The sequence below is a fragment of the Uranotaenia lowii genome, chromosome 2, assembly GCF_029784155.1.
Source record: "Uranotaenia lowii strain MFRU-FL chromosome 2, ASM2978415v1, whole genome shotgun sequence".
Lineage (NCBI taxonomy): Eukaryota > Metazoa > Arthropoda > Insecta > Diptera > Culicidae > Uranotaenia > Uranotaenia lowii.
In genome coordinates, this window is record NC_073692.1 from 121,123,473 (window position 1) to 121,144,504 (window position 21,032).

At 34.9% G+C, this 21,032-nt stretch overlaps 2 protein-coding genes across 3 annotated transcripts in view; both read left to right on the forward strand.

Moving 5' to 3' along the window:
• The first annotated feature begins 909 nt into the window (after positions 1-909).
• Positions 910-2,333, forward strand: LOC129749559 (uncharacterized). Of its 2 annotated transcripts, XR_008738081.1 has the most exons (4): positions 910-1,037; positions 1,120-1,270; positions 1,336-1,517; positions 1,583-2,333. XR_008738081.1 is itself a non-coding variant. In XM_055744571.1 (3 exons), the coding sequence occupies exons 1-3, from the start codon at positions 992-994 to the stop codon at positions 1,445-1,447; spliced, it is 309 nt and encodes a 102-aa protein (XP_055600546.1). In that variant the 5' UTR covers positions 910-991; the 3' UTR covers positions 1,448-2,333. The 2 variants fall into 2 exon arrangements, 1 of the variants encoding a protein (XP_055600546.1); XM_055744571.1 differs by having other exon boundaries at positions 1,336-2,333.
• A 5,459-nt stretch (positions 2,334-7,792) lies between these two features.
• Positions 7,793-21,032, forward strand: part of LOC129749557 (probable nuclear hormone receptor HR38) — a 241,904-nt gene continuing 228,664 nt past the window's right edge. The window contains exon 1 of the mRNA XM_055744566.1: positions 7,793-7,826. The gene's annotated coding sequence lies outside the window, so the exon portion shown is untranslated. The remainder of the gene's footprint in view (positions 7,827-21,032) is intronic.

The following is a 21,032-nucleotide window of genomic DNA, read 5'->3' on the forward strand; positions in this document are numbered from 1 at the left end:
TAATTACCGGTAAATTTTAAATTTTCTTGGCATAGTGAATGTTAACTTAGTGAGTTGTCGTGTGTAGCGGTAAATTTATTAGTGAATGCGTAATAAAAGTGTGAATCGGGTGATTGGGTGATGCTGCTGCCGTTTAGCCTGCTGCTGTTAGTTGTTAGGTTTGCTGCTACTGCTGCTGTTCGGTTTCTTTTTCTTGCTGCATTATTTTACAGCGTTCGAAAGCCTGCTTGAGTATCGATTTAAGAACGCTTGAAAACAAGAATCTGAAATAATATTCATTGCCAGGTTGATATTCTGATAACCTCTACCTGTATACACTTTTTTGCTCATGGAATCCGTAGCGAATGTGCTAGGTTTTTCTTCCTCTGTACATTCGCCGTTTGGAAGAAGGGACGTAAGCAACATTGAAATTGGTAATCAAGGTTTTGTTTCATTCGTCATTTTGGAAGTCTTAAATTTTATATATTAAAAGGGTTTAAATTGATTGTTTTATCAATCACATAGGTAGATAATGTTATAATGAAGCTTTTTTACTGAATATCTCAGTTTTTCAAATTTTGTTTCATTCGACGTAATGAAAGCTCACGCGAGATTTGTTAATGATTATCATGAAAAATCCAGTTCCTCCGTAAAATATTATAAACACCAAAAATTTTTGAAAATTACACGAGCCAGAAACGCTTAAACACCTAAATATTTTTGATTTAAATTTAAAAGGATATGATTTTACATCGTTTTACATCTAAATTTCCTGTACATAATAATAAATTAGGTTGAGAAAGTGAAAATTAGATTTCAATCCCAAATTTATGTCTTGAATGATGTTAAATTATGTTCTTAAAACTCAATACGTGAGTAAAAGAAATAAGAGTGTAGGATTTGACTCGGGTTTGTTTTGTTTTTGGAACAGGAAAAATTGCGACTTTGTTTAATTCGTTATAATATGTAAACCTTTTATTTTGTCGACTCGGTTCTGAAAAACTACGGGAAAATGTTTGTGGCGTACAGATTGCGGTTTAAACCGAATTGTGGAAGTGGTGAGTGCAAAAGAATGCTTAAAAATTCAAACAAATAGCTGAACTGAAATAGAACAGTCTTAAATCTTAGTTATTTTTCTAGCTGGTGACTGGTGTGTCTCGGACTTCAAAAACGACGATGAAACTTGTCGTCTTCTGTGGGAAAATTGTCTCCGACTGACTACAATCCACCGCCCATCGTTTATCTATGTTCAAGTTCCCACTGTACGTAACTGCCCGATCAGAACTACAAGGTTAGTTTTGAATTTTTCTTAAGTAAGTACATGTAGTCACTAAAATTCAAAAATTTTATTTTTAGGTACACCTCTCACATCATCTCGAAGCATCGAAACCAAATAACCAGCTTGGATGCATCCGGTGATCCCGTCACGCTCCTCAAATGGCCAACAGTACGTGCAGCGAGCCAGTAGACAATAGACGATGTTACGGATCCCAAAAACATTCAATATTTTTTCTGTTGACCACCTTGCGCTCGGGAAGGTACCGATTATAGAATTTGAAAAGAATAGCGCTATTAATTTGTTTTTTTTTTCTTCTTATTTCAGTTTATTTAGTCAAATTACAGCACTTTTAAGAAACCTTCTTCAGGTGCAGAGCACCAACTGCAATGGTAAGCGGAGATTGCCGATTGCATTAACCGCTATCAAGGATGTTGGTCGTCGTTATGCTCACGTTGTCCTGAAGAAGGCCGATGTCAATTCGTTCAAGCGAGCCGGATAGTGCTCCGAGGAGGAGGTCAAAAGATCATCACCATCATGTCCAACCATCGTCGGTAAAAGATCCCCGATTGGTTCCGTGATCTCCGTCACTACGTACACAGGCTACCGGCCTTCGCGGTTGTACCGTCTGTGTTTCCCAAGAAGATGTAAACAAAGGCAACATCCGAGGACCGGAAGCGATCGGGGAGGACTGCACACATAAATTTACTACGTACCGAGGAACCATCTAACCGAGCACAGATAAGTTCAAAAACATTTTTATAACATGAAAATATGTTTTAACAATTTAGAAATTCCAAGGGCAGATATTGTTGCTGTATTAAAACAAACGATATTTAAACGCCTTTGGATAGGCAATGTTTGTTGGACCATCACGGTTTTAACTGCGTTTAGTTTAACCACAATACAATTTTGGAAAATTTGGTTTGGTGTTCCATTGCAACCGAAGCAAAGAGAAGCGGGTTTACCCTTGAATATCTGTCCTAACTCCCAACACATATGGTTACTTGGCATCTAACTGTTTTTAAATGATAAGTATTGTTTGTATATGTGTGTAGTATTATTAAGTAATCAAAAGTATCCAATGATCAAAAACGTTAAAAATATAAATTTTTGAGGACGAACATGAGTATGTATTTGCATTATTTCACTGAAAAAATTCCTTGAAAGTATGGCTGTATAGTTTTATGTCAAAGGCAGTGTAATTTTATGTGCAACACGATGTTTTTATTGTGTGCATCCAATTTGACATAAATTTACATCAATTATAATCTAATTGTTTGTTTTTCAGAATTTATGGCTTCAAGCGTTTCTGTTTTTTCTACTGTAATTTTATGTCAAAAGTGATGCTTCAATTTTGTGCATCCAATTTGACATAAATTTACACCAAAAAATTAATAGTGTGTACAGTGGTTAATCCTCACATAAATTTACGGAAAAATCTCATTGACTATTTAGGGATGCCTTAATTTTTGTAATTAACAACCAATAACCAAAAAGCAACCTCTTATTCAATATCTAAGTTAAGGAAGCCAAAATATGGATACAATAAACTGTCCGATTGAAGAATTAATTTAACAATTTTTGTGCCGCAAATTGACGCTGAACGCATCAAAATAAAATTTGATCTGTAAAAAAGTAATAAAACATTGAAAAAAAAAATTCATTATTTCAAATAGATTTGACTTTATTTATTGGACATTGGATAGGTTTTAATAGTGACTTTTGAGAAAAATCTGTTTAATTTTTTTTTTCCATGTCAAAAGTTTGTTATAATTAAAAGGTATGTTACATAAAATTCGAGTAACTGAAAATCTCAACTAAAAATCTGGAATGCTCCTATTTTTTTAGAATACTGAAAAGATCAAGCTGAACCTTATGAAATTTATGTTAAAGGAAGGGTCATTAATCAATCATTTTACAATTATTAAAGAGATTTTTTTTTATTTGAAAAATAATCACATTTTTGGCATTGTAATGCACTTTTCAATGAACCCAATTCAGTACACATTTTAAGTTTACGTAAATTTATCCATTTTTCGAGTTCGATGCGCCTAATTCATAATTTACACATGATTGGATACAAATTTCTTAGGAATGTATTACTCAAATAATGCTGAATTTGGAAAGAATGCACTTAAATAAATAGGGAAATTTTGATAAGGTTTAAACGAGATTTATCTATTAACGAAAATCTTTTCCACATTCATCTCTTTATACATTTGGGAATCATTTATCGTATTAAATCAAAATATGTTTATTTTGAAAACAATTGAAAAATTAAAAAAAAACATTTCGTAATTTTTTTAATGATGGCTGTAGAGGAGATAAGTGCTTAACGAGCACCCGCGGCATAATAAGCACTCCTTTTTCTTACAAAAGTACGTATTTTTTAAAATAAGTTTTCATGAGGATTTGTTTCGTACTTCCTATAGTATGAATTTTTCACAAAAAAAGGAATCTCCTTATCATCTTTACAGAGATATTTAAAAAAAACCAGCTAGGTTCTTAACTGATGAAAAATTATAATTTTTGAGCACCACGAAAAAAGCTCTTATGACCTTTAAATCATCTTGATCTATAATGTACGCACTGCAACATGATGTACACATTGTTTCTCAATTTTCACCATCATAAAATTTTTGATTTTTCACTTTAATCAATTTTAAAATACGTTTTCATTTAAACTTGTTGGCTTGGGGCGAACAAAGCACTATTAATTTGGGCACGATGAGCGTTTTCTGCCGTATAATTCAACTCAATGTAGTCAACTGAATTATAGAGCTACAGCTTGACTAGTTTACATGTAACGATGTGGCCCATTGGTAAGATTTCGGAGAGGTAAACTAAAGGCTCGAGTTCGATTCCTGTTCAAGGTGTTTTTTTCAAATGCCATTCATGATTGATGTTTTTGATTGTTACATTATAGGGCTTGTAGCATCATCCGCCAAACAAAGCATCAGTAACATAATGTATTAGCGTGTGTGAATTGTTTGTATCCTACAAACAGACCTAGATTCTTTTGTTATTGCTTTGTTTGATGAATCTACGACTTCAACGCGTTGACTCGCTGCTAGATTCCCCGGCAGAAAACGCTCATCGTGCCCTGATTAATGGTGCTTATACTACCCCAGGGGGAGTTCTCAGTATGCCCCTACAGTGACTGGTTTTCAGCTTTTGGCAATGTTTTTTAAATGCGTTTTTAAACGTTTTTATCTAGTTTTTCAAGTTTCAGCCAATGCGTGTGCGAACACGAAACAATGAAGTAATTCACATATTAAAGCTGTTTTCTATGGTTTAATAAGCGTTTTCCTTAAGGTGGCCATTATGCCCTTATCTCCCCTTTGTTGCCCGAAATTTGTTAAAAAAAAGCCTGGATTTTGCCTGAATTTCTTAACTATATTTGTAAAACTGACAAAAAAAAACTCAAATAAAGTTATTTTAACTTCATCCAAAAAATCATTAACTTGTTTTCGGAGGCCAGAAATATGATCCTAAATCTTCTGATGTGTTTTGATGTGGAGAAAATAATTTCCAGCGATTTTTTCTTGATTTTAAATGTAAAGTTTCGTGGTTTTTATTTAATTTGCACGGATTTCGAGGGAAAATTTTGAAATCGAAAGCTCTAATTTTGCTAAGTTTTTAGATGAAATGGTTACCATGTATCTTAAGGCGTATATCGATCATTCATCCGATGAATGGTATAAGAAGTAAAGAGATTAGACCACAAATCAGGCAAATGCAACAAGAGATTCCTCAGTTAACAAAAATGAGCCAGAAATAATATGTGATTTTTATTTTTCAAGCAAGTCTCCTTATTCATTGGGGCCAATATGGAAAATGCAGAGCGCTTCAAGCCGTAAATACAATTTTCGTAGTAACCCACATCTATATTTGTCCTTTTTGTTTATCAAATGCACTGAAGGTAATCAGGAACATCCTTTTTTTAAATCAAAGTTAAAAAAAAAATTGCAAATTAGAATGCCAACTCGTTTCAAATTCGGCAAGAATTTCATCGTTCTCAAAATGCCACAAATTTTTTTCCACAATTTTTTTTAGAAAGAAGTTGTCTGAACAATGTATATCATGCATTAGAAGAATATTTAAAAAAGTTTTTGTAAGGGAATATTGTGTTTTATTATTCTAGCTCTTTTAAGCATTTTCTTTAATTTCTTTTTTTCTCCTATATTCTAAAGACTATGAACAATGTTTATGGTGATTCCTCAAAAAAAAAACACGCATATCCAGAATTTAAGAAGTGAGTGGCAGCTTTCTCTCCGATTTCCGATTTCCGCGTGGCCAAGTGGTTTGTGTGGTAAGTTGTCCACGTTTATTCAGTCTTCAAAGTCTGAATCGGCTAAGACAGTGTATGTCTTGAAGATTTTTGTAAATCTTCAAGAAAATGAATTTCTCCCAATGCTATCATTATTTAAAACACAAAAAAAAAACCTATCGTTAACCCATTTATGGAAAAAAAAAACTTTTTCGCACATCATTTTTGCAGATTCGCCCAACGATGGATTAACTCCACCTTTGCCAGCTTCAATCCAACTTTTTCAACTTTTTTTCACGTTTTAACAAACAATTTAACATAATTTTCACAATTATAGCTTGCATATTTACTTAATAACATTAAATTACTCGTGTGCACTTTCTTTTGTGGACAGTCCTTACTTGCCTTATCATTACCAAAATTCGATAGTACAACCATTTTTTTTTTCAAACGAAATAGTTCAACATCATAAATACTCTTTTTCCTGCAGTTGTTAATTCAAATAAAAAATTTTCAGCTTAACATCGGATTATGTAAAAATTATCACCTAATTTTTTATAAGACATCATCCTTTATCAGAAAAACCATGTTTTCAGTAAAACCTTTAACTTTTTATCTAATTTTTTTAATAGAAATAAAGCAGATGAATGAGTAAAAAGATAGCCAATCAAGCCCAAGTTTCAGACTCGGGGTTCGAGATTATTTTCATTTTTTTTTTTGTATTATATTAGGCCAGAATAAATTTTAAATCCTTCTTTTATCACTCTGAGTTGGAACATCGCAAGGGGGGGACAAAAAAAGATAATGCGAAAAGCAAATAAATTGGAATAAATTGCACAAAAGCTTGAATGCAAAAAAATTGCATACAATATCATTGCACAAAACATATAAATAAAGTAATTTTTTATCGAAAAATTCAATAAAATCAAGGATACACATGTTGAAATTACTCCTATCTTCCAAAATTTTTTTTGGTCTTATAATTTTTCGGATACTTGAATTTTTTATCAAATTTTCCATGAGATGCTTAAACCTTTATTTATTTCCCCCTTTGGGTTTTTTGGAAATTTCGAAAGGGGGGGGGGGAGGGTGGAGAGACAAAAGAAGAAATTGATATTTGTTCCAGCCTTATTATCAGAGCTAAGTGTTCTTTATTAAAATAAGCACCTCAAGCTTATAAAAGAAAACGGTTACATGAAGTGAAATTTTGCGTTAAAAGTCAATAAGGCAAAATAGGTCGTTCTTAAGAAAAGTGGGAACGATCAATAGAACTTAAAGCAATGATCAGTAGCCTTAAGAATACCGATCTCAAATGAAACGTTACATTAGACTGAGCCAATTTGGGAAAATATTTCGAATATCTTAAGTTCTGGGGTCTAAAATGTCTCGTTTTGATTCAAAACTCATCCATGATTTTTTGCAGAATTTTTAAGTAACATTTACATGAGAAAATAATAAATACAAACTTCAAGTATTGAAAAATTGAATATTTTTTTCTGAAAAATATTATTTTTTCTGCTGATGGTTTTTCTACAAATTTTTATATTTTTTGATGAAAATATGCCACTGAACAACTTTGTCCAAGACAGAAACGACGTAAAAAGGTAAAAGAGTTATCAGCTGTTGAATAAGGGTGTGCCATGCAATATCTCTCCAGGAACCAGCAGTGATGCCAGTTGAATTTATTGTTTTTCAATGCCAACAGATATAAACCCTATTCAATATCCAATAACTTTTTTGCCCAATAAGATACGAAGTTACGCGTTGTTCAGCGGAAAATTTCCATTAAAGAAGAAACCTAGCGTGGCATAAAACCCATACCAACCTAGAAGTCCAAATTCACTCATGTAAAAGTTATTTAAAAATTCTGCGAAAAATCAAGACAACTTTTTAACAAAAACAAAGTTTCAATACCCAAGGGTTTGAGAAATTCGAAAAGCACTCCAAATCGACTCAGTCTACTGTTGCATAGAAATTAATAAGGATAAATAGCTGTTCATCTATCCAACAGAAATATTCTTACTGCGAGTTGCCTTTCTCTTCTGTTGAGAAGACTTTAAATTTTTAAAGTTTAAAAATTTTCAAAATTGAAATCAGAACTAATTTTTAGCACTAAAAAAGGGAGACAATCCTTACCAAGCCATAAGGAAAGTTTTGAACTAAGTTCAACAATGTCTACTTTCTCTCGATGTTGTAGTAATTTTGTTCAAATTTCATCAATTTAACTAATTGCACATTTCTTATTTTCCGTTTCAGGTAAGTGAAGCTTGTACATCGCTCAAGTCTTAACATCTCACGGTAAGCATGATCTTAAAAAACTTCCACAGAATCCCACACCTTCCTACGTCTAACAGAGACTCGAAACCGATGATTAAGGCTTTTGTTCGAATTATAAACTCCGCTAAATGGAGCTACTGATTCATGCACCGTGATGGGTGTTAGACAGATCAATCACCACAAGAATTGTAGTTTGTTGTCTCCCAGTTCACCGGGTGCTTTTATTTTGGCTAAAACGCAGTGCCCGCGTTCTTCCGGGTTCTTGGAAGAGAAGAATAACCATCGTTTTGACTGATCATGTTTGATCGTTCGTTACTAACAGTCACTGCCCAATGATGGACGGGACTACATCACAAAGTTTAAGATGTGGTCCACGCTTTTGTCGCCATTTAGACGGAATGGTTAATCATACTTAGGGAGAATGATTGAAGTGCGGGGGAAACAACAAGCATTCCTCGTCTGGTTCGGACCAGTTCCATTAGTGACAATTCTGACTGAGAGATTTATCGGCATCAATTGAAAGACGGTAGCCAAACACAAATCTGCAACGCCAGATTTAAACAGACATGTGCTGGGGCTTTTGATGAATGTCTGGTCTGGTGATGAATGCAGCCAGCAACCTTGCCGAAGTCGATTGACAGCTACCTATCACGATCATTCAGTAAACCGATGAGTAGGTGCCATCAATACCTAAAGGTTCGGCAGCCGGTAGCAATCGCCAATGTTCACCACTTAATCCTGTGATGAAATTAGCCGAACTGTAGCTTCCGGATGTTTGGTATATTTACGATTGTTTGGACATGATGTGTGGGAAGGTTTTTCCTTCATCTTAGAGAAGATGCTCTCCTATGAATCTTTCCGAAAACTTTCGTGATCGAGGAATTGTCCGTTAACTAAGTGACTATTTTGTCATAAATATTCATCCAACTGAAAGAGCCTAAGAGAAAGACCTCTTCTAGAGTCCGTTCAGTCCAACAAACGAACTCGCACAACGAAAAATCACCTGGCTCTTACGGACGTTTGCGTGGGCTGCCCATGATGGACGCATATCGTTTGTTGTTATTTGCCTTTCTCAAGTGGTGGTTGCCACTCGAACGATTGCTTCCAAAGTGGCACACGACTAACTTCAGGTGTATGTTATTTTTTCGGCGGTTTAAGTAAGTACCGAAGCCCATTTGTTCCACCTGATATTGACATTCATGTTTCGCAAATGACTCCGCATGTCGTCCGGTAATTGATACAATCAGTTTGCCGAGAGACGATTCTGTGAGCAAAGCGAAACAGACAGAAACCACAATAAAAACAAAACAAAGTTCGAGATTCCTTGACATATAGGGACCACTTAACGAACGCTTGAGGAGTCCCGTGTAAATAATAGCTCCCGTTTGGTATGTTTTTTAATTCGTGTACCGATAAATTCCGATAAGTAAATAAGTGAGAAAGGTTCGATAATCGGAATATCTTCTTAAATCAAAAATAAATCGACGATAAATTATAAGAAGGTATAAAAATTAATTAAAACAAGGGTCTGCCAATCGATAAAACTGTGTCATAATCAAAGCCCATCTATGTTAGGATTAAAAGATTAGAAAGGTCATCGAAAATTTGAAAGGTGTTTTTTTATACCTTAATTCCTTAATGCGTTAATACCTAAATACCTTAATACCTTTATAACTTAATATCTTAATACCTTAATACCTTAATACCTTAATGCCTTAATACCTTAATACCTTAATACCTTAATACCTTAATACCTTAATATATCAATACCTCAACACCAACAGTGTCGGACAAATCACAAAACATTAAGACCACTGCTCAAACAAAAAAAGAAAGTGACTAAACTTAGGAAAAAAATCAAATCCAAAGTTTCAATCCATTTATAATAATTTATTTGCATTGTTCGAAAAAATTATAGAAAAGATAAACGCATCACTTCACGCACCCGGTTTGGCATGGATTCCACCAGCTTCTGGCATGTGGTGACAGGGATGGCGTACCAACAAGCTTGGATCCATTCCCATAATTTCTGCATATTCTTCGACTTCTTCGTGTACTCCGACCTTTTCACGATCTCCCATTTCCATAGGATTAAGATCCGGTGACTGCGCTGACGTGGACTTTGTTATCCTGTAACTACTTTTTGACAGTCTTGGATCGTTATCGTGCATGAGCTGCCATTTCAGGGGCATCTCCCACTCGGCGTGTGGTAGCATAACATCCCTGGGGATTTGAGGGCAGAGGTATCCACCAAATACAGAGGGCCAATTCCGTACCAGGAGTAGTACCCCCACAGGATAATATTCCCTCCTCCAAGCTTGAAAGTCTTCATGGTATACTGTGGCATGTAATCGCAGCCTATTGGACGATGACCCCAAGTTTTTCCGTCCGAGCCGATGAGGTTTACCTTCGTCTCATCCGACCACAGTTTATTTCGCCACTGCTTCATCTTCTCCGGACCGATCCAATCGAAATGGTCTTGTGCGAACTTCATCCGCACCTTCAGATGTTTCGGCGTTAACATCGGAACTTTCCGGGGGCTTTAACCACCTAGCCCTTGCTCCACCAGCCGCCACTAAACTGTCCGGGAACACACGGACAATAACAATTCGTCCCGGATCTTTTTCGAGGCCTTGAGGGTTCTTCCTTGGATGCCCGCATTATGGCAGAACCATCTTTCGCGGTCGAATTCCTTGGGCGTCCAGTTGTTTCGGATTTTTTGCGGTCGTCGAAGTTTTAGATCGTCCCGAGTATCCTGCGATTTCACGTTGGCTGCTGCGTGCGTTGGTCATTTTGCGAATAGGTGCGCGACCCATTTTTCATTGACTGCAACTAGAATTCGAGAATTAAAACCATACATATTTCTTGTTTACATGATAAATACTTACTAAGATCTGGAAACACAAAATGCCAATTTTCTTCAAAAATCGGTCAATGCAACACTTGGTAGCCGCATCGGATTTCAACTTCTGACAGCTATCAGTGTGTTTATCTAAAATGGGTTGCTTTGATTGCGTTAAGCTCTAGGTTTTCAAAGTTTTCATACTAGTATAAGTGCTCGCCGCTATTTAGGTTTCACATAATCCATATTTGAATTGGCAGTTAAATGTTAATTTGACTTTTTTGCATAACAATGGTGTTAATGTTTTGTCCTACACTGTACGTTCCACCAAGATGGACGATCGGAAAAAAATGTAAAAAAAATCTTTAATCGATGATGATTTTACAACGCTGTTTATTGAAGTATGAAGATAACTGTTAAATTTTTCTCTTATTCCATTTCTTGAGGTGATGCTTGCATAGATTCACATTTTGTTTAGGGGCCGTCCATAAATGATGTCACGCGTTAGGGGGGAGAGGGGGTTTCGATTTTTGTGACAATTTGTGACATGGAGGGAAGGGGGGTTCAGCTTTAGCGTGACATCACTTATCATTACAAAAAAAAACACAGCAAAACAATAACAAATAATTTTATCCTAAATTCAATAAAACTATACTTGCATCATTCATTCAATGAATAATAATACTCACGTAATCACTTTTGGTAAATTTTATTAGCATAAGAAAGTTCTCAATAACACTTTCACTGCAACACTCAGGAAAGTCCTTTCCACTTAAATTGTGGCAAAACGTGAATAGGATTACTTGGCTATTCTAACCTGTGAAGAAGATTTGGATAGCGAATGGTTTGAAGAAGAGGAACTAGATTTGGATAATTGGATAGACTAAATTTGGTCATTGATATGGAAAGTCATCAACATAATCCTTTGACTCATGATTGAAATGTGTTTTAAGCAATGATTGAAGGCTTGTTAAAATTTGTTAACCTTTTTTCAATTCTTTGAATAAAACTGATGAATTTAAAAAAAGCAACATTTGTAATCAAATTTCCAAGAGTTGAAAATTTTACTCCAAGGGGGGGGGGGGGTGTTGGGAAAACGTGACGTAATACAAAAGAGGGGGGTTACGGAATTTGTGACAATATGTGACGGAGGGGGGGGGGAGGGTAAATTTTTTCCAAATTTTGCGTGACATCATTAATGGACAGCCCCTTATTCAAAAGATTGATAATACAGATTTTTTTTCCTTTCTTTGTTGTGATTGTGGTTAGTGGACGTGTCAAAAGCAGAGTGACAAACCACCACGTATTTTTCAAATTTCGTCGCCTATTTGTGTCTGGTACTTTCCAAGGTTACATATATCCTTAATTGATTCTTTCATTATAACCACGTACCCGAACCTCGAGCTGTCTTCATATTTTGAAATGATAAATACATTAGATAACTCTTTGAAACGGTGTCAACCTTAAAGAATGAATGGTGCGCTTTGTGTTTTGTGGTCAAACGGGCAGCAAACCCCCTAATTGTAGCAAAACTCTGCATACCTCAAATTTGCAAAAGAAAAAAAAACAAACTGAAACCAAATCATACACGTGCCCAACAGCGGACAGCGACACTCGAGAAGCATGAATCGAAAACGCCCCTCAGGGGATATCATTTTTTTTTCGTCTCCAAAACCACCGCTCACTCCCTTAATAATATGACGGACTTCAGGGGGGAAAGCCGTGATGAATATTGGCCGCGTCTAACTCAGCCATCTATCAGCCGGCAAAATTGTCGACACAAACAAACCGACCACAGAGGCAAAAAGGAACTAATGAAATCCAACTCACAGGTAGCACACGTTAAGGCCTTGACAAGAATGCCAGCCAGGAAGGTTGAGAAGGCCAACGACGACGACGACGACGGATCAGCGAAGCAAAAACAGCAAAACAAAACAGAATCTCGCGCAACCCTTCTACCTATGCGAGCAGCAGATCATCATGCGTGTGTGCCTATCTCGAGTTGAGACATTGCTGGGCGCAACCGGAGACCCCTAGTCAGCGGTGTGGTAAAGGCACCGGAACGACTCACATTTCTCGCCGAGCAGCGCGGTTGTCTCTAATTATAATCGGCTATGATATCGCTTAAGGTATGCGGACCTAACACCTCTCAGAAGTTGTCTGCACAATCTAGGCTGTCGGCTAAGATTGTTGCGTGAGTCTTCTTCAATTATTTGCCGCAGGTGACTGGACGTTCTACCTTACCGTACAGGTTTCTTCAGATACATGTAAGTAGTCGATAGGCAGTTGCACCCTGTCCAGACGACGACGTGGACGAAACACTTTCGGTTTCGTTTTGTCGTCCAGCTTCCAAACAACCAACGGCTCACTTCTCTCCCCCTTGGTCGTATCCCCTCTATGTTCAAGTGGTGGGTTCTTCCTTTCGATCAAATTACGCAGACCGATGGATCAATTCACGCGCAAGAACTGGTTTTGTCATTCTTTCGGGTTCCACTTCAGACCTCTTCCGCTCGTCTGCTCCGGGTCTGCTCGGCTAAGGGTATTGGTATTGCTTTATTTACTTTTTGACGGCTGGGCACCTCTCTCAGAACTGGATCATCGTCTCGAGCGATCTGCAAACGATCGGGTGACCACAGATATCTTCCTGCTTCTTCTGTAGCCCCTTTCAACACATCCTCTTGTAGCCGGGCGCCACCATTCTACACTTACATAGGCTTTGGTTGGGGACTGACATTTTCGCGGAACACTGGACAACTGGGGCGCGTGTGGACTGTTTTTTCTTCGATTCTACATTCTACAGTTCCATCTTGGTCGTCGTCGTCGTCATTGGGGTGGGATGTACCTACCTTCGAGATTGGCCGACGACGGCATGATTAGCCGATTTCGACGTGCCATTTCTCAAGGACGTTTGGACTGGTCCATTACCTACAACTGGAGCTATCGGATCTGGTTGAAGACTAATCCCTCATTTAACCAACAATACTGGAAGCTGTTTCCCGCGAGTTTTTTTTCTTTTGCAAGTGGTTTTTTACATTCTCGGACTAAGTGCTTGACGAGTTTTTTTTTTATTTGTAGTTATTTTTAGATAAATCGTGTTGGAATGTCTCAGAAATTCTATTCTTGGAAATGTTTAAGGGTTTAAAAAAACCTTTCTAAATTATTGAATCAATGAAGAAATCCAGTAATATAACCGGTTTACTTAAAAAAAAAATTGAAAGAAAATTAAGATTCAGAAGTAAAGTAATCTACAGTGATAATGTAAGCAAGATGACCTTTTTTGGCATGGTTTTTAGTTTATTTTGCAAACGAACAATTTCTTAATGTAAATGTCATCCAAACTTTTTATTGACCTCGCGAAAAGTTCATTTTTTGTCTATCTACTTTTAGATTGTGACTTCATAATATTGCCAACAAAATTCAAACTTGTTGAAACCTTTGAGTTTCAGGTCGCATAAATGAAGTCATTAACCCTAATCAAAGATATTGAAGTATCAATTTGACACACTGGTTTTCAAAACTATAATTTTTATATCAGTTTCGGTTAAGAAACAAGAGAGAAACTGTGGTTTTAAGTGAGGAGTGTCAAATTGTCACTCAAAACCTGGTTAGGGAATTTTTTTTGGCTGGGCTTTCATGGAGCGTCCATAAAAAAAAATTATACAAAATTAAAATTTCAAAAATTGTGGATCCCAAAAGAATCCCAAGAAAATAACAGTAAACTAACGAATTTTTAAGACGATAGACGTGGTTATAGATTCTCCAGTGCAAAATTCATATGCATCCGATATGAATCAAAAAGTGTTAGGATAAAAAAAATTGTGGAACAAGTTATAGCATTTTTTTTTGTCTATATTTCTCTATTCTGCAAAAAACGGGAATTTTGACTAATTTTGAGAAAAGTTTTAAAATAAATTCAATTTCATGTATTTTTAAAGCAAATATCAAATTGTTATACAATCTTCAACAAAATTCTATTTTAATTCTCAAAGACTTTCTTTAGTAATGAGAGAAGCACCGGTAGTGATATCTTTTAAATTTCAAGAATATTATTTAGCTATTAAGATCAATGAATCTCTGAGATCAGAATATCAAGGCAAAATATGGTCGCTTGATTGAATGAAGGATAGTTAACAGATCCAGAATCAGTTATTGTTTTTCTCCTAGGATTGTTATCAAGACTGGTTTTATTTAAATCTTTATTCATTTTAAAACTTCTGAATGCCACATCACCAAAACTAGAGGTGATTGAAAAAATCTTACAAAACATTTTAGTTTAGAACAAAAAAATCTTCCAATTCAATCATTTAACCCCCCAAAGCTGTTCGGATCAATATGACCCGAAGCGCACGTTTCAAACATCTTTATTATTATTCCAATATACTAAAGAACTGCGAATTTTGACAGACCAAGTATGTTCTATAAAAATAATGATCAGATTAACGAAAAAAATTTAAAATTTGAGTTTTTAAAATCGATTCATTGGGAAATGAAATACAACTAAGCAAAGCCAAAATTGGATATCGTTTTTTTTTCAAGTGAGATTTTTTTTCTACCGGATGATCTGAGATAGCGGTCAAAACTTTCATTGGACACCAACATATCAATACTTTGCTGGATAGATGGATTCTTGACAATTTTAAACATCAATGAAACACTTAATTACAGGAAAGCTGTGAGCAGTTATAAGTATGTTAAAAATAAAAATTATTTTTCGGACTTTTTACTTTCTGAACCAGTTTCTGATAACCTAAGTCTAATCAATTAAATTTTTTAAATAAGTTTTTTTTAATGGTATGACGATTTCATATAAAAATTTCCTGCTAAAATGCTCTAAAACTTTTTTTTATCACCTTTATAGTTTGTGTTGATTATCGAATAAATTTACCGAATTTTATGTTCCTACTATTTTATTTTTTTTAAATATTGTTTAAATAGGTTTGTCTTTGTTTTTAAAATCTGAATTTATGTGTCCTGAAAACATAATCTTCTTGGAAGCCTAGAAATCTAACCACACACAACCTCAGTGACCCGAAAGAGAAAAATTGTTTTCAATGCGCATCTATCCGTTGAACAAAAACGAAATCGACAAAAACAAACAGACAGCTAAAAACCTTGAAAAAGACCAACCAAACTGATCGAAACGTTTTGCTTATTTTTATTATTAAAATACTTTCTTTATCGATCGCGGTTTTTAATAAGTCTTTGAAAAGTTCGAAAGATGATTCAAAGTTACAACTTTAAAGTTGAGTTGTGCATTCAATTTTTACAGCAGAATTTATATTTTTAACATTTGATGATTGCTTATTCAATAAATAAAAATTTCCAACCTATATTTTGTTCGTATAAGCATTCAATGATGAATCGAAATATATTAAATTTCTATTGTGAATTTCAAACTTAACCTTTTTAACCTTTTCTGATAACTGGCAGAATTTGAATATGAACCAACAATGTTGTTCAATACAAATCTAACTTTTTGCTCCTTTTCAATAATTCACATGTAAAACTGTGGTTGAATATTTTTCAAAATTTTAAATATTACCGCGAAATTTTTAAATCAAACCTTCAAATGGAAATAAATTTGAAAAAAATTTATATAAAATTGACACTAGTTTACAGCATTTTTGTACTTAGTAAACTGAAGGTTATTTTTAATGTGAAATCGGGCGCTGAATTCGAAAAATAAATTTAAAAAAATCTCAGTAGAACCGATTTTGAGTTATGCTCGAAATATGAAATTTCAGAAAAATAAAAAATGTTCTTGTATTTAGATTGAAATATCTCGGACGGCATAACAGTAATTTGAAATCCCTCTTTTGCATATTGAAGGTAAATAAATTTTTTATCGATCATCTGAACACTGGTTTTGCGTTTGATCAACAGTATTGTTGATATTAGTGACTTTATGATAGAAAATATTATAAAAACGCATTTTTGTACAGAAATTTTTCTTTTAGCGAAAATTTTAGACTCGATGGTAACATTTAAAAAATCAGATTTTCTACTGCGCTTGAATATCAATTCAAAACAAAGATTTTAAGTGGATATTTATCAAAATTTGTTGAAAATTGAAGAAATTATGGCTACATTACCATAACAGTATTTTTGTAGTTTTAAATAATTTAACGAACCGTAGCACACTTATCATAGTATAGGAAGAATGAAACATGATAAATCTCACTCGCTTCAAGTCAAAATTATTTATAAGCATACCAGGAGGTCACATGCCAAATTTCAAGAAGATCTGACCATAGGGAGGGGTTGCTTGAGTCTCAAACGTGAATAAAATTTTAAGGTATTTTGCCCGATAGGAATGAAAATGTTGGTTTTTCATCAATTTCTTTTTTCAACACTAGCCGATTGCTTTTATGGTCTAAAACTTTCGCTACAACAAAATTTTCTCTAAAAAAATGCGTTTTTTATAATTTTTTCTATTAAAAAGTCACTAATATAAACAATACAGTTGATCATACGCAAAACCAGTGTTCAGATGATCGATAGAAAATTTATTCACCTTCAATATGCAAAAGAGGGATTTCAAATTACTGCTATGCAGTCTGAGATATTTTAATCTAAGTACAAGTACTTTTTTTATTGTACCGAAATTTCATATTTGGAGCAAAACTAAAAAACGGTTCTACTGAGATGTTTTTGAATTTCATTTTCGGATTCAGCGCCCGATTTCACATTAAAAATATTGGTCAGTCAATCAAGTTCACGGTTTTTTTTTTAATTTTGTAAACTAGTGTTATCACTACTAATTCTGAATAAGGAACACCATTCATTATTTTTTGGAGTTTGTGTGATGGTCGGTAGCAAGAAAATGGCTTAGTTTCCTTATTGATAGTACATATTTGATATCGTGATTATTTCTAGACAAATTTTAATTTTGGTTCCAGAATTCAGTTACTTTTTTTTAAGATGAACTGTTACAGATTTGTTTAGCTCAATCCAGGTCAATTTCACCTCGCTAGGAGGTTAACTTCATTTCGCTACGTTTTACCCCGAAGAGGTAGAAAGTACATTTTTTTAGATTTTTCATTTTTGACGATGAATTGTATCTTTTTATTTTGCTAAATCCAGATAAACTTCACCTCGCTACGAGGTTAGCTTTAACTTTTTTTAACCTTTTTTTCTAGCTGAATTCTAACTTTTTTTGTCAGCTCGATTCAAAGTAAACTTGACCTCGTTGTGAGGTAAGTTTCAACTCAAAAAGGTAAAAGTTACCTTTTTAAATTTCACGAGCGTTCACCTTGCTATCTCGGTAAATTTTCCATTTTTATCATTTTTCGTGTACTAGTGATAAATTATAGGTTGTTTATCAGTTCACGTGTTTACAACAACAGATGGCTTTTTTAACTCCAACTCTCGTAAACCGAAGACATTATCCAAAATAATGCGATCAAACAAAGTATTATGGAACTAATATTCTCCGTGAAGGATGATTTTGGGTTAGATTTACTTTTCTTTAATCTAATGGTTTCGTTTGCAAGCACAACAATGATTGGATACGATGAAATCAACCCGATTTTCCCTAAATTTATTAAATTTGTACAATAACTTCGAAGTAACTGTCAAAGAATTTATATATCAAATACAAAAATACAATGCACAATGGTGAAGAACATCAATGTCTGTACTTAACCCTTCATTTCATGATTTTATTATTTCCCTTACAAATCATTTTAAACAGTTGGAAATGATGTGTACATCAAGAAAAAAAATTAAAATAAAATACGAGATCAAAATACACAAATTTGTCGAATATGCCAGGGTAGACTGAGTCGATTTGGGGTCATTTTTGAATTTCTCAAACCCTGGGGTCTCAAAAGCTTCGTTTTGGTCCAAAACTCATCCATGATTTTTTGCAGATTTTTTAAGTAATGTTTACATGAGTAAATTTGGACTTTTAGGTTTGTATGGGAAAATTGAATATTTTGTACTGAAAAATCAACATCATTTTTGTTTCTTCTGTGCAACCGAGCCTGATAATGGTTTTTGTGCCAATTTATAAAATTCCTTAATGAAATTTTCCGCTGAACAACTTTGTCAAAGACTGTAAATTCGTATCTTATTAGACAAAAAAGTTATTAGCTGTTTAACAGGGGTATGTCTTTTGGCATTGATAAACAATTAATTCAATTGACACCACTGCTTGTGCCCCGCGAAGTATTGCATGAAAAGTAGTTATGCAATACCTCGCAAGGCACACAACAGTGGTGTCTATTGAATTTATTGTTCATCAATGCCAAAAGACATACCTCTGTTGAACAGCTCATAACTTTTTTGTCTAATAAGATACGAATTTACGGTCTTCGACAAAGTTGTTCAGCGGAAAATTTCCTTTAGGAATTTTATAAATTGGCACAAAAACCACCAGCTGGCTCGGTTGCACAGAAGAAACAAAAATGATGTTGATTTTTCAGTACAAAATATTCAATTTTCCCATACAAACCTAAACGTCCAAATTTACTCATGTAAACATTACTTAAAAAATCTGCAAAAAATCATGGATGAGTTTTGGACCAAAACGAAGCTTTTGAGACCCCAGGGTTTGAGAAATTCGAAAATGACCCCAAATCGACTCAGTCTAATGCCAGGGTTCTATTTTATCACCCTTAGATGTTACAGTAAAAGTGAAAAATTACCGTGAAAAAAAACCGTTTTTCAAATCTAAAATCTAAAATTTCTTCATAGATTATGATAATTTTAGAAACTTCTGAAGCTCTGTAGAAGCATTTAGTGTATTTTTTAAAAAATTTTCAAAGGCTCGTGCATAGAAAAGTGCACATTATCGCAACACCACCATTTGTGTGATTATTTTTAATGATAAATGGAGCCTTCAATCTGAAATTAGCGTGGAAAGCGGTGGAACTAGCAGAGTTTTGAATAATTAAAAATATCCTTTTTTTTTTGTATGAAAACTAACTATTTTGCCCAATAAAAAAAGTTAAAAACATTTAATTTAAAAATTAAATGCTGCAAAATTTTTAACACGTTTTGAATCATACAATAAAATTTATTTCAATAATCTTTTCGAAGGCACCAGATGTCTATATCTTCATTCCTGGACGCTTTTAATTTAGTACAGCTAGAATATTCTTCTGCATAAATATAGCCTAAATATAGCTGATGCAGTGAACTTTTCCTAATCGTAATTGAATATTTTTACTGAGGAAAAAATGATATTGTTTTCAAAGCTCAAACCTTAAAATTGTTTCCTCAGCTCAAGTTAAAAAAAAGCTAGCTTCAACCCGACAGCTTTTAAACTAATAGTAAACAATTTCATTCGCATGGTTTGAAGATTCATTGTGATCATGATTTCAGAAAGCTGCGGAAAAACGGTAGCCGCGTGAAAAAGAAAACTAATCGACAAATTTACCTCATGACACGAGCTTATTTCGAATTAAGTACCATTATGCTGGGTTCAATGAAGCGTGCTATCGATCGCGTCGGTAGCTAGTTTTCATTCGTTATGTTGCAACTGCAAGTCTCCATCCCATTCATCCGGTGTGATCTCACTGGTTACCCATTTGTAGAAATTATTTATGCCCTGACACAACAATGAGTGCCGCGGTTCCAGTGAACTTTTTCGCCGACCGAAGGAATCGCGTTGACAAATACTTCTCGATTCGACGCGATAAGATTGGAACAATCGACAGCTTTCGTGGCGGCTGTGAAAGCGGCGAAAAGAGCAAGCCGAAGGTATTCGGAGGCAAAAAGCCTACTCCTGCTTGGAATATAAGAAGGGAAATTCCTCCTTGCTCCGAGAGACAGACGACAGACAGCTCGTGCAATGTTGATTGACGGTAATTTGTCACAGAAGGACTACTGGAGGTGCAGTTCAAAATGTCGTAAGCTTGAAAAATCTTTTTTGTTCGGTTTGGCTTTAAGCTAAATCAGCAAAAGAAATGGAAAACCTTCAAAAAGAAGTTCAAAAGAAGTCCAATTTTTGCTTCGCAACTTCGATTGGTTGAAATTCGGGAATGCGAACGAAATTTGGTGCCGCAGTTGAAATATTTCGAATGTCTCCGCAGAGAGGATTTGTGGCAGTGATTCGGCAGCAAACTGGCTTTAAATTAAAAACGAATTAATTTACAAATTGTGGTCCGTCCTCTCGCTGAGTGCAATTGATCGGAGGAAGGCCCTTTTCTGGAGGTGGCCCAACCCGGGTTCGAGCTCCATAAATGGCTTGCCGCGTTGAAGAAGAGATGTACGAAATAAATTCAATTAAACGGGTGAAATTCATGGGGTTTGCTGATCGCAATGCGCAACTTATGTTTGAGCTACGAGCTGGCGAGTTGAAAATGAGCTTTTCACCATGCCGAAATGAGCAGTTAATGGTGGATCCGGGAGATACATCCAACGTTTGCCCTCGTACTCGA

Coding starts and splice junctions, on each gene's coding strand:
- LOC129749559 (XM_055744571.1), top strand. CDS start 992: ATGTTTGTGGCGTACAGATTGCGGTTTAAACCGAATTGTGGAAGTG. Junction 1,038..1,119: donor TAAACCGAATTGTGGAAGTG/GTGAGTGCAAAA, acceptor TTATTTTTCTAG/CTGGTGACTGGTGTGTCTCG. Junction 1,271..1,335: donor TGCCCGATCAGAACTACAAG/GTTAGTTTTGAA, acceptor TTTTATTTTTAG/GTACACCTCTCACATCATCT.